Genomic DNA, 14,372 nt, shown 5'->3' with positions numbered 1-14,372 from the left:
TATACAGGTGACTTCCAGGATTCAGCTATTACCAATTGTGCTGCTATAAACATTCATATGCAAGTATCACTGTAGTATGCCTTAAGCTCTTTGCAGAAGATACCTAGTAGGGGGATCACTGGTTGTGTGGAATTTCTACAGTTCTTTGAGAAATCTTCATACTGATTTCCACAATGGTTGTGTGCTAGTTTACATTCCCACCAACAATAGAGAGTTTCTTTTCTTCCATAGCCACACCAGCATTTGTTGTTGTTTGATTTCCTAATGATTGCCATTCTTTCTGAAGTAAGATGGAATCTTAGGATTACTTTAATTTGCATTTCTGTAATGGCCAGAAACGTTGAACATTTTTTTTATATATCTATTGACCATTTACATTTCTTCCTCTGTGAAGTGTCCAGAGAGATCATTTTCCACATTCATTTCATTACATTTTCAAAGCTGTTTGTTTTTGAATCTTGGCTCCTACTATTTATATGTAATATTTTGAAAGTAATTATAAGTTCATAACTCTATTAACCGTAATTATAATTGTACAGTAAATTTCAGAGTTGATCATGACTTTAATTTTCCTTACAGATGTTCCGTGTATTTTCAGTGGTGACCAGATCGGGATGTTAGATCCTCATCAAACACTTTTTGGCCCCCAAGAATCAGGCCAGTGTTGGCAACTGAAAGATGACAGCAAAGAAATTAGTGAGCTTTCTGACCAGTTTGCACCCTTTATTGGTGTCTTTGGAAGCACCAAGGAGACGTTTATAAATGGCAATTTTCCAGGAACATTTTTTCGTTTCCCTCTTCGCCTACAACCTTCACAGCTTAGTAGCAACCTCTATAATAAGCAGAAGGTTCTTGAGCTGTTTGAGTCTTTCAGGGCAGATGCAGACACAGTCCTGCTCTTTCTGAAAAGTGTGCAAGATGTCTCTTTACATGTTCGAGAGTCTGATGGGACAGAGAAACTGTTGTTCAGAGTAACTTCGAGTGAGAATAAGGCCCTGAAACATGAAAGGCCAAATTCTATAAAGATTCTTGGAACTGCTATAAGTAACTACTGTAAAAAGATCCCAAGCAATAGCATCACCTGTGTAACGTATCATATAAATATAATTTTGGAAGATGAGGGTACTAAGGATGCACAGAAGACATCTTGGTTGGTGTGTAACAGTGTGGGTGGGCGAGGGATTAGTAGTAAACTTGACTCTTTAGCTGATGACTTGAAATTTGTCCCAGTTATTGGAATTGCCATGTCTTTATCAGACAAAGATGATGAAGAAAAAGGAGCAGTGTCTGATTTCTCAGGAAAAGCATTTTGTTTTCTTCCTTTGCCACCTGGTGAGGAGAGCAGAACAGGGCTTCCAGTTCACATCAGTGGATTCTTTGGCCTGACTGACAATCGTAGGAGCATAAAATGGAGAGAGTTGGACCAGTGGAGAGATCCTGCGGCCTTATGGAATGAATTTCTCATTGTGAATGTTGTCCCCAAAGCTTATGCTACACTGATCTTAGATTCCATAAAACGACTGGAAACAGAAAAGAGCTCTGATTTCCCCTTGTCAGTTGACCTCATCTACAAGCTTTGGCCCGAGGCTAGCAAAGTGAAGGTGCATTGGCAGCCGGTGTTGGCACCCCTCTTTAGCGAACTCTTCCAGAATGCTGTTATTTACTCAGTCAGCAACGACTGGGTCAAGTTGGAGCAGGCATACTTCTCTGAACTTGATGAAAGTTTGGAATACACAAAATCTGTGCTCAGCTACCTCCAGAGCTCAGGGAAGCAGATTGCCAAGCTACCACAAAATCTGGCTGCTGCAGTTCAGCTCAATGCTGCTGCCTCACCTGTTGCCACCCCCATGAGGAAGGTGACACCCACTTGGGTGCGGCAGGTGCTGCGAAAGTGCGCACACGTGGGCAGCACAGAAGAAAAGCTCCACCTTCTAGAGTTCGTTCTTTCTGACCAAGCCTACAGTGAGCTCCTTGGGCTGGAGCTGCTACCTTTACAAAATGGAAATTTTATACCCTTCTCCTCATCTGTGTCAGACCAAGATGTTGTTTATATTACCTCAGAACAGTATCCAAGGTACTAGAATGCTGCCTTACTCCTAGGGGCTCTTTGCTTCTACCATACTTGGGGTGCCTTCTTAGAAAATTCACAAGTTATCTATGAAGATTTTAAAGGTAGGAAGTCTTTTAAAGGAATGCTTAGTTAGGATATTAAAGAATACATTTTATATTTTAAAGTGAAAAAGTGTTCCAACTTTTAGCACTTAAAAAGTTATACAGTATTGGGCATGGTAGCCTGTACTTACAGTCCCAGCTACTTGGGAGGCTGAAGCAGAATTGTTTGAGCATAAGATTTTAAGGCCATCCAGTGTAATGTAGTGAGACCCTGTCTCAAAAAAATTATGAAAGTAATTATTTATCTTGGAAATTTCAATAACAACACTGAAAACAATGATTACAATTGTTAATAGCTACATCAGATAAATCATTAATGAATTACTTTGATGAAATTTAAAATGAGGTAGTAAATAACTATTAACTCAGGATTTGTAATGATACTTCAAAAAATTTTTATCTTAAGGTGTTTAGAATACTTGTGAGTTTATATGATATATGATGCCCTATGAGCAAAGCCTGTTTGAGCAAAAAAAAAAAATAATGTGTATATCATAATTTTGGTAAAATAAAACAGTAGGTTTAACTGTCTGGAATTTACATGGTACTGTAGTAGGCTTGTTTGTTTGTTTGTTTGTGCTGGGGATGGAACCCAGAGCCTTGTACATATTAGGCAAGTGCTCTACCACTAAGCTACAACCCAGTTCAGTGTTTTTTATTTTGGAATTGTTAGAGGATTGTAATTGCTGTATATCTTCTTGTTCTAGGTCCCTTTTCCCAGGTCTTGAAGGAAGATTTATTTTGGATAACTTGAAGCCTCACCTTCTAGCTGCTTTAAAGGAAGCTGCCCAAACCCGAGGTATTTTGATTGGTTAGCAGACCTTTTTTTACAAAAATATAAAAGTTTTTAGAAGTTTTCTATTAATAATTACCCATTGCAGACTTGTAAATCAGCAGTTTTGACTGAGTCAACACTATAGAATTGTTACTCTTTAAGCTGTTTCAGGAGCCATTGTAGTATCTAAAAGAATCCAAAAGTTGTGTTGTATTTAAGACCCTCCTCTTGTGGTCTGATGGTAGATATATCAGAAATGTCATCTTAGCCTGCACAGCACTTTACATTTTTTCAAGTGCTTTCCATTTATTTAATTTGAGCCTTCCATTCTTACACTTTGTGGTCTGTGTGGTAACAAGGACAGTGATTGTTAGTTAAATTTCATAGGTAGGAGAAAGGTTAAATTCAAGGTCATCATCTGAGTGGCTGGGATTAGGTCTTCCACCTTGTCCTTCTTGTTGGGTTTCCTCTCCTCAGCTTTTTGTGCTTGTGCTGGATATGTATTAGTCATGATAAGCTTCCAAAAATGGGGACTAATAAATTGAGCCTCAAAACAGTGTCAGGAAAGGGAACTGATGAATACTTAGGAAAGCTTCAGAATTATGTTTAAGGAAAGAATAATTTGGGTTAAAAATCACCATGGTTCTAACTTTAATACTATCAACTTTATAAAACTATTGCTTCCACTTTTCCCAAGTTAGGTACTGACCTGAAATATTCTAAATCTGGATTTGTCCCACTGGTAAACGTAAAGCATATTCTCTGTGATACGCCTTTAATAGCAGTACTCTTTTCTTTTTAAAGATAATGGTCCCAGGAAAAGTCGCTAATAATTTTTCAACTTTATTCATTTAAATATATATAAAAGGAATTAGAATGGGGAGGCAAATCAGGGTGGAGTTAAAGTGAGACTAAGAAAAGTGAATATATGAATGTTGCTTACTATAAGGTAAAGGTATCTGTAACTATCAGATAGTGACAGTGAGACTGATTTTTCCAACATCTAGATTACTCATTTAATTGTGAATTGTCATCTTTTAAAACAGACATTTTTGGAAATCTTAACTCCCAAAATTTCTTTAACCCTGCTGTGCTTTGCTCCTCTGCTTCCCTTCCTTCTTCTTTCAAATTGTTTGTTCTATTCCTGTTTTAAAATTTTGTGTTGACATACATAGCACTTGCTTCTGCATGTATTAGAAAGCAGGTATAGTGAAATTTATAAACTAAACATGCCCTTGTGAGTTAGCTTGGAAAAGAGGAAGTTACCAGCCCCAGAACCCTCCATTTTTTACAGCTTGGGGGAGCTGTGTTCTTGTCCTTCAGCAGCAACTTGGCTAGTCACTTTACCAACATAAGATATAATACAGTATGTACTTTGTGTCTTGGCTTCCTTTTTAAAATTATTGCCTATTAATGGATTTCATTTGGCATATTCCTACATGGATATGACATACTGTGATAGTTTCTACTCCCTATTATCTTCCTTGCTTTTCTTTACCCACTCTTTCTTATTCTCTTCTTCTTTTAGGCAATCTTTTTGTTTCTCCTTTTTACCCCCTTAGTTCCCACATATGTGAGAAAACATGTGACATTTCTCTTCCTCAATCTGGATTCTTTTTTTTAATTGAGTTTATTGGTACATTTTAGGGATACAGTACAGTTACATTCATTGTTGGGCTCTTGTACCTCTACATGACAGGTCTTGGTTGTCATTTTTTCCCCTTGTCCCTGCCCTCCCTTCACCCCCTCTTCCCCTCCCCACTTACAAATACTTCATTTCCATCTTTTCATTTTCTCACATTTTTTTCTTTTCCCTTATTACCCTTCCCCTACCCATCCTACCTTCCCTACACTTTCTGGATTGTTTAACATGATAATTTCTAGTTCCATCCATTTTCCTGCAAACAAAATAATTTCATCTTCTTTAGGGTTGAATAATAAATACTTCACTGTGTGTGTATGTATGTACATACACGTATACATATATATGTGTATATGTATATCGCATTTTCTTTATCCATTCAGCATTTAACAGACACCTAAGCCTGTTTCTATATCTTAGCTATTATGAATTGTGCCACAATAAACATGGATGTGTAGGTATATCTTTAGTGTGCCGATTTAATTTTGTTAATACGCCAAGAAGTGATATATATAACAGGATCAAAAGGTCGCGCTGTTTTTAGTTGTTTTTTAAGATTGTCCATACTGATTTCCATAGTGGTGGCACCAATTTAAATTTCCACTAGCAGTGTAGAAGGGTTCCTTTGTCCCTGTTCTTAACAATAACAGTATTGTCTTTTGTATTCTTTTTTTTTTTTTTTTTTTTGCCGAGTTGGGAATGTTTTTGTATTCTTGATGATAGTCATTCTGACTGAAGTGAGATAGGATCTCAGTGTAGTTTTGATTTGATGGCTGATGATGTTGAGCATTTTTTTCATATACTTTTTGGCCATTTGTATTTCTTTTCAGATTTGTCAGTTTAGTTCATTTGTCTATTCATTGAATGGTTTATTTAATTTTAGGTGTTGAGTTTTCTTGAGTTTTTTATTTACTCTAGATAATAGTCCTTTGTTGGAAAAGTAGTTGGCAAAGATTTTCTCTCATTCAGTAGGCTGTCTCTTCATACTCTTGTTTCTTTTGCTCTGCAGAAACTTTTGAATTTGATATGACTCCATTTGGCAATCCTTACTGTTATGCCCTATGCTATTGCAGTCTTTTGTGGGAAGTCATTGCTTGTACATATGGGTTGAACTGTGTCTCCTGTTTTCTTTTAGCAGTTTCAAGGCTTCAGGTCTTGTACCTAGGCATTTGATTCATTTAGAATTGATTTTTGTACAGAGAGAGAGAGAGTTTCAATCTCATAGATATCCAGTTTTCCCTGCACTGCCAAGGCCCGCATGGCTGAAGGGTTCACAAAGTGAGAAACAATGGTGAGAGATTAAGAAACTTAAAGAATAAGACAAAGAAGTCAAAGATGACAGTAAAGTTTATATAGCTGACGAGAGGTGAAAACTAAAGAGTTTTCTTGATGAGGCAAAAAGCTTGGCTTGTATCTTTAGCACCTTTATTTTATAGTGTAGGTGATGAAACCAAAAGGGGATGACTGATTGGAACAGGGAGAATGGCTAGGGTCTGCAAGAGACAATGCTTGATGTTTTTTTTGGCAAATGGGTGAAAAGATAGTCCACTTTTTGGCAGGGCCTTGCTCCACCATGCCCTCTGCAAGAGGAGGCGAGTTAGGCCTGACCATAGTGATCTACAACACATTGCTCCCAACACTGCACCATTTGTCAAAGAGGCTGTCTTTTCTCTAGTGTTTATTTTTGCCTCCTCTGTCCAGAATCAGATGGTTGTAGTTCTGTCAGTATGTTTCTGTATCTACTATTCTTTAAGTTAGTTTGTGTGTTTATTTTTGTGTTAGTACAATGCTGTGTTTGAAACCATGGCTTCGTAGTATAATTTAAAATCATCTATTGTGATATCTCCAGCCCTCCTCCTTTTTGCTCAGGATAGCTTTGGTTATTCTGGATCTATTGTGTTTCCATATGAACTGTAGAATTGATTTTTGTAGTTTTTTAGAATGTCATTGGTATTTTGATAGGGAGTTCATTGAATAGATTGTTTTTAGTAATATGGCCATTTTAACAATATTAATTCTGCTGATTTCTAAACACAGGAAGTCTTTCCATTTTCTGGTGTTTTCAGTTTCTTTCTTCAGTGTTCTGTATTTTTACTGTAGAGGTTTAATCAGTAATTAGGCAAAAGAAATAAAGAGATACAGATAGGAAAGGAAGCAATCAAATTATCCTTATTTATATATAATATGATCCTATACTTAGAAGACTGTCTGATAAAGAAATTCAGCGTTGGCACAAATCAAAATTGACATGTAAAAATCAGTAGCTTTTGTATATGTACATCAATAATTAGCTCACTGAGAAAGAAATCAGGAAAGCAGTTTCATTCACAATAGCTGAAAGAAGTGCTTTGGCTTCTTGAGCTTAGTTGGGAGATTTATCCAGATCATTACATAGATCTATGGTGTACTCTCTTTTATGGCTATTGTGTCTCATTATGTGGTAGATTACTTTCTTTTGAAAAGAGTATTCTTGTTGATGGCAGACAGTTTCTGAGGTAGATATGGATTTGCCAATCAGTCAAAAGTCATTGACCACCAAATCAGGTGAAAAGTGTAGAAAACAAATAGAATAATTAATGCTTTTGCTCAAAAGTTCCAAATATCCTGTGGTACAGTTTACGTTTCTAGGTCTGGGAGGATGGGGGGCCACACTTGGCAGTGTACTTTTAGAGATGTGTTAAATTTTTGTTAATTTGGGTAGTTTTCTTTTAAAAAAATATTTTAGTAGTATGTGTGTATTTATTTATTTATTTAGGTACCAGGGATTGAACTCGGGTCTTTGTGCTTGCAAAGCAGGTGACAGAAAAACTGAGCTAAATCCCCAGCCCCTAGTTTTCTGTCTTTACAGAGTTGAGTCCTCCCACTTTCTATATCTTTTGATTTTCTCATGTACCATGTATTCTGGTTAGTTATTTTTGGTTTGTATTATAAACATTTTGTCACTGATTCTTGGTTAATTTTCTTTAAAAATTTTTTTTATTAGCACATGCCATATAATATTGGTATTCATCATGGAGAGTTGGTACATGGACATAACACATTTTAATTCTTTTTACTTTCTCTTCTTTTCCCCTCCCACTTAAGTTAGTTTTCTTTGCACTGTTCTCTAGATGTCTATTCATGAATTGTTCTTTTGTTCATCAGTCATGGTGTGTGCTTATTGCAAGCATTGATCTTTTTCTCTTGAACCTCACAATTAAATGGATCAGTTCACAATCCAGTCAGAGGCAGCACTGCAGAACCACAGGCTTCTTCTCATGGGTTTACCCCTACAAAAAATAGATCCTGCTCTAAAAACTTACCAAACAGGTGTAGATTCTTAGTTTCTCAGTTGTCATTTGACTTTCTTAGAGGTGTGGGCTATATGTGAGTATCAGTACAGGAGAAGAGAAGCTAAGTGTATCATGTTTATGGAGCTTTCTTTATATGATAGGAAATACCACAAATGTATAACACTTGATATTTTTTACTCTCTGTTGTGGTTACTCCATTGTGTTGGTGACAGAAAACACTAGCTATATATTGTATATAATATACAACATATAATGTACATAATGTATACAGAAATACAATGTACATAATACACAATGTATAATATATATTATACACATGTATCAAAACACCACAAAATATTGTACACATAGGGATGATTTATATGTTTTATCAGTTTTTAAAAACTAATATTTAAAAAAGTTAGAGGCTGGAGATACAGCTCGGTGGTAGAGTGCTTGCTGGCATGTATGAGGTCCTGAATTTGATCCCCAGCACCATCAAAAAGAAAAGAAAAGTTAACTGGGCAAAGTGGAAGATGGAAGAAAATATTCAACACAAAAGAAACACCATATACAAAAGTACAAATATGAGAAAATGTTTACTCCAATAAAAAAGAAAAATTACTGAGTGCCTATCCTGAAGTAGGCACTGTGCTCTATGGTAGGGGGCATAGATGTTTATCTGCCTGCTTGTATGACTAGTACAGAACAGGGAATTTGAATGAGGCAGCATTTCACAATCACAAATGCTCACAATCAGAAATTAACCACCACAGAAAGTTCACAATCACAGAAAGCCATCCAAACTATAACAGCAAGATCTGATTTCTCCTGACAAAATCAGATCCAGTGGAAAACCTGAAGCAGCATTGTAACATAATCAGACACAGAGTGAACACTGAAGGCAGACAGCAATTATGGGGTATAGTTAACAACATCACAAGGAATTACAGGACCTGCATTACACCAGTGACAGTAGGATAAAAGACATTCACAGAGAAAATGTCCGGGGACAGATCAATAGAACCTACCAACTGTGGAACACAGAAGACAAAGCAAGTGCTCATTCTGGGCCAACCAGGCGGGTAGTAAGCATCATTCTCATCAAGATCACTCAAAAGCAAAAAGGGGAAAAGTGTGAGGACTAAAGTTTTTAAAATATTGATTTTGAACTACATATAGAATTCCAAGTACAAAATTATCACAATAGCTACTCTTTATTAGTATTTATTATGTGCTAGGTACTAAGTTAACATTCTGCATATATCATTTGGTTTTTAGAGTATTGCATGTTATGAGTAAATACTAAAAAAAAATGTTTTTCATTAATTTGCCTGCCCTGATTATACAAATTTGGATAAATTCAACTGTCAGTTGTGACTGTTACCATCCTCCACCAACATCTTATTCTCATTTCATTAACTTTTTGATAAAGTGGTTTTGCATTTCATGTAATCAAAACCTAGAGATCTCAAACGTACCCTATGGAAAGATGCTGTTGTATACTACTATATCACTAATGAGGAAGTGAGATCAAAAGAATTAAGATGTGTTACATACATGAACCAACTCACCACAGATGTAATCATTATGTGCTACAAACATACTCATAAAAATAAAAATTATAAAACAAAGTCACAATATAAATAGACAAATAGACTTTAAGCCTAGATTTCCATGACAACAAGCCCAGTTTTCCAGTGGTTATCATACATTATCCTTTCAAAGATGAGGTGCTGGGCCAGGGATTTAGCTCAGTGGTTCTACTGCTGCTTCACAAGCACAAGGTCTCAAGTTCAATTCCCAATTTAAAAAAAAAAAAAAAAATGATGCGATGAGATTCACTCAAAGTACAGAACAAAATAAAAGCTGAGGAAAGAGCCCTCAAATGAATTCATATTTAGTAATGAACTAATTTAATCCACTCTGTTTTATTATGATCATATTCCTATTGGACTAAACTTTGAAGTCCTTGACAGAAGAAGCAGTGATTATTTTATTTTTGTATTCTGGGGTGTGGCCAAGTGCCTGGGTGATGATCTGTTTGTTGGACATATTGATACTTCCTCCTGCTCGTTTGGGTCAGGATGACAGGAGTAAGGCTACGAAGGTGAAAGGCAAATCTTGCCACTGTGTCTATGACTCGGTATTTTATTTTTTCATATCATTGTCTTCTGTTATAGTATTCTCTACAACCGTGAGAGAACAGAACCCATATCATTTCTATTACAGAAACTCAAAGAAATTGAAGGACTTAAATGACTTGTGTGAATTGCAGAGTTGGAGCTACAGTTCTGGTTTTTGTTTTTAATTTGCAAGTTTAGATTATTTCTTTAGCAAGTTACATGAATAAATGTGGGTGACTGTCAGAAATTAGTGAATAGAGGGATAGTTATAAGAGTAGATAAATGGGTTTTGGATGAAACTCAATAGAATAAAGAACATTTAAGTGAGCCAGATGCCTAATAGATTGATGCAAGGATTCTATTTATATATTTTAATTTTCATATGCATTCATTAGATATGGCCATATCTTTGTTCCATTTCATACATATTTGTCTTTCATAAGTATTTATTTCCATTTCCCATATGTAGCAGGCATTATGTTAAATTGAATCAATATAGAGACAAATAAACCTGAACAAGCTCCCAGTAGAATGAGGACACTGACGTAAATCGGTACTGTCTTTTAGTGTGACAGCATTTGTGAAACACTGAGATTTCAGTGGCCCTGAGGTGGGTGCATGTGGGCAGAGCAGCTTTTGTTCCTCTTGCACATACAAGGAAAAGATTGCAGCAGTTATATCTGGAGGGAAAATGTATTTTCAAGATCCATTTCAACATCTCTGTCATAACTTATATTTTTACTACAGAGATAATGATACCTCATGTACATACATAGAAATCTTCAGAAACTATAGTATTTTTAGGTGCCTGCCTCAGGTATACAGATAGTGGTATTCCAGAGATTTTAACACAAGACTTGTACTGTAAAGTTGCTTTTTGGCGACCACTGCCATAGCTATTGCACAGAAGAACTATATCTTAGGAAGAAGCTTTTTCTGCCTCCCATCATGACCCTCCACCTCATTCTGCTTAGTGTCATCTCTCCCCAAAATGCAGAGGTGACTTTGTCTGCTGCATTCATTTTTGCCTCTTTAAACAGTGTACTGTGAGGATTGTCTTTCTAAAATGTTATTTTTCCGCGTTTTTATGAAAATCTCTCAAAGGGTCTCCCTTTTCTTACACAAAGGCCAGAATCTTTAATATTCCCTATGAGGCATTTTCTGTTTGGGTCCTTTTTTCTGGGCTACTGAAGATATTTGATATGGAGAAATGTTATATAAAGGTTTGCCGGTACTCATTTCCTTCTTGCTAAGTCTCATTGTTTCCCCTGAATTTCCCCATATTTGGAAGGGATGTTCTCTTTTCTCCTCAGGTATGGTGCACATGATCTTTCTTTTTCAGCACCCTTCATCTCATTGCCTGCTACTGTTCTGTGCAGCCTATGTGTCCTTCCCCAGCACTGGACTCACCACAGCACTCACACATCTACACTTTATAGTTATTTATCATCAATTTTCTAATACTACCATCCCCATTAGATAGCGACAAAGTCTGGAATGATATCTAGTTGTTCATTTCTGTGTCTCTGGCACTCAGTATTGCTGCTATCAAATGCCTGCCTGCAATGTAACTAGAAGGATATTAATTTAATAACTTAAATTGCTTTGATTAAACCTCTGGTCCTTATTTTGGCTGCCACGTTGAGCCTAACATACCTGAATGCATAACCATCATGCTGAATTGCAGCAGTTTCCCTGACCAAATGCATGATTTAGGCAGAGGAAAGTTAGATGTCTTTGGAGCAATTCTTACAAGTTTGTAATTATGTGATGGTTACCTCAACAAGCCATGTATCTTCCTTTCTTTATCATAAATTTGGAATTAATTGTACATTTACTTTGGATTGATATTTAAACATTTTTAAAAACTTGTATTTCTTCTCTTTCTTAGTTCTTGAGTCTCTGAATATTACGTGATGATTGCCTGTACAAAAAAGTGCATTAGTATCATAGCGAATGACCTTATGTGTCTGAAATATAATTTATAATATAACGTATGTGGTTTTTTCTTCTTTACTTTCTTTGTGAACTAAGATTCCCAATCCTTACATAGTAGGAATTTAGTTTACATTGAAAAGTCTTAAAATTTTAAATGTATATGATCTGCTATATTTGGAGTATTGCTTATGGCTTGTTGTTTACATAATGATGTGTAAAGATTCTGCAGACAACATTGTCCTAAGATAATTTCCGTAGTGATTATGTAAACTTTGCAACAATCCTTGCTTTTCTAAGAATGGATTTAATTATATTCTAGCACAACAACTTCTTTGGGGATATTCAGGTAGGATAACTGACTGAATATTGTGTTCATTTGAAGTCTGATATTTTTGTTCATTTGGTTTGTTGAATCCTGTTTTTTTATTTATCTGTGTAGCTAGAAATTATAACAGTAATGTTTTTCTAGTGGTAAAACCATTAAAGGAGAGAGGAAACTACTAATACAGACATTTGCTGTTAAAAGTACTTGAATAAAACCATATTTAAGTGAATTGGAAACATCCATTTCATAGAATATTTAGTTTCAAATGAAAGATTATGTAGAAATATAAACTTAAGTTGCTGTATTTAATGGGAAAGTGTGTCAGGGAATGCACCTCTGTTATATAATATATACAAATATGCTGATTAAAAAGGAGGGAGGGGAGTAGATTCTGAGATTTGGGAGTAGGAAGTGAGTGGCCTCATAAGGAACCACTTGGAGTTTGGTTTAGTGGTAGTGATAACAAAGAGCCTGTCTCTGTCCTGGGCATAAGGAACAGTAAAGTGGCCTACCCAGCTCTCATTAGGGACACTCAGCTGATTGTTCTTAATAATTCTTACTTGTCATTTTACTGACTGCCTTATTTTTTAACAAAAAAGTTTGACTCAACTTGTATTATTTTCTCCAAGTCCCTTTCTTAGACACTTAGAGATGCAAGATTTGCTTTATAGAAATTGTTTTTATGGTAAATATTATTCTTTAAAGCAGGCCATATATATATTAAATTAGTAGAGACTAAGTCATTGTTAAACTGATAGTTTATATAAATATTAGTTTGGCTTCTATCTTATATTAAGAGTGCTTAATTATTCAGAGCTACAATTGCAGAATTTTTCTTAAAGCATTGTCAGTATATCTTCTATTTTGGAAGGTAAATCAAATCAATAGTGATTTGACTATTGTTGCTTTTTTACTTAAGACGAGTGAAGAAGTCAGTAGCAGAGTATTAGTGTCAAGATTTAGGTAAGCAGCTTGGTAACTGAGTCTCATTTTGAATTCCCATAACCATACCATCTGAGAGTGGGGTGTTCTCAAGTTCTGCTGCCAGCAGCGCTGCTGCTAGGTCTGTGGCATGCCAGCTGGAGTTCTGGCTGATAAGCAGGCTGCTTTTTCTCTTTTTCCAGTTTGGTCTTTTCTTTTTCTCTACTTTCTTTTCCTTTTTTGTTTCTTTGGAGATTTAACTGATTCATAGTACACCATTTAATTGGACCTTCATTGTACCATGTATGTATGTACAAGGAGATTAGAATCTCTCCACACTGTGGAGCATTGTTAGAACTCACCGCCTGTCAAAGTTGCTATTACTACTTTGTGTGCCTGAAAAGTATAAAAACTCACCTGGACTTGGAGCCTTGGATCAGTATTGTGTAGCCAATTGGGTGTGATTTTGGGGTTGTCTGGTCCAACATGATAAACTCTCAGTTAACTAAAGCATTTGGAACTGATGGTTAACTAAATTTTTAAGTAATCTGCAATTTCTATGTTGAACCTGTCCTTAAGGTTAGCACCAAACATAAACATATAAATATAAACAATTAAACATAGTGCAGTCTTCAAATAGTAATTCATTGTGTTGCTATTATTGTTGTTATTGTTTTCGGCATAGAGGAGATTAATTTATCTATAGAAAGGCAAAAACTGAACAAGTTTCCTCCTGAGTTCAGTGATCATTCTTGGTGCTAGTTTGGATAAAACCTTTCTGTTTAGCCTCTTTTGACAATGCTGGTAATTTTTAAAATTAATTTTATTGTTATATTTAAGGTATCCAATATAATGACATTCATCTTTGGAAATTTGTACCTTTACATAATCCGTCTTGATTCTTATTTTTAATGCTGGTAATTTTTAAGGCCACAAAACCCATCACAAATCATTTATTAAAATTTATAAGAATGTTATTGCTGGTCCTATTAGAGGTGCTTCAGTGGTTTTCTAATCCATGTTATGGAGACTTCTTCCATGTTAATATTTATTCTTTAGGGTTAAATGCTAAATTTCTTTCTACTTTAAAACAAAATAGGACTTCAGCTTCAATTAACTTAATGTACTTAGAATTGTGTCACTACATTTTCTCTCTCCTTTATTTCTGTCTTTTTCTTCAATTGAGCATGATTAGTGTGTT

General features: G+C 35.6%; 1 protein-coding gene across 2 annotated transcripts in view; it reads left to right on the top strand.

Moving 5' to 3' along the window:
* Positions 1-14,372, top strand: part of Sacs (sacsin molecular chaperone) — a 44,249-nt gene that overhangs the window by 15,256 nt on the left and 14,621 nt on the right. The window contains exons 5-7 of one of the 2 annotated variants that reach the window (XM_010607482.2): positions 580-2,074; positions 2,880-2,971; positions 12,245-12,271. In XM_010607482.2, coding sequence (XP_010605784.1) covers positions 580-2,074; positions 2,880-2,971; positions 12,245-12,271 — 1,614 coding nt within the window. The remainder of the gene's footprint in view (positions 1-579; positions 2,075-2,879; positions 2,972-12,244; positions 12,272-14,372) is intronic. The other variant, XM_010607483.2, reaches the window with a different exon arrangement.

Source organism: Fukomys damarensis, unplaced genomic scaffold, assembly GCF_012274545.1.
Source record: "Fukomys damarensis isolate Sample0158 unplaced genomic scaffold, DMR_v1.0_HiC HiC_scaffold_38, whole genome shotgun sequence".
Classification (NCBI taxonomy): domain Eukaryota; kingdom Metazoa; phylum Chordata; class Mammalia; order Rodentia; family Bathyergidae; genus Fukomys; species Fukomys damarensis.
Note: the sequence above shows the minus strand (reverse complement) of the source record. Positions and strands in the feature narration are given on the sequence as shown.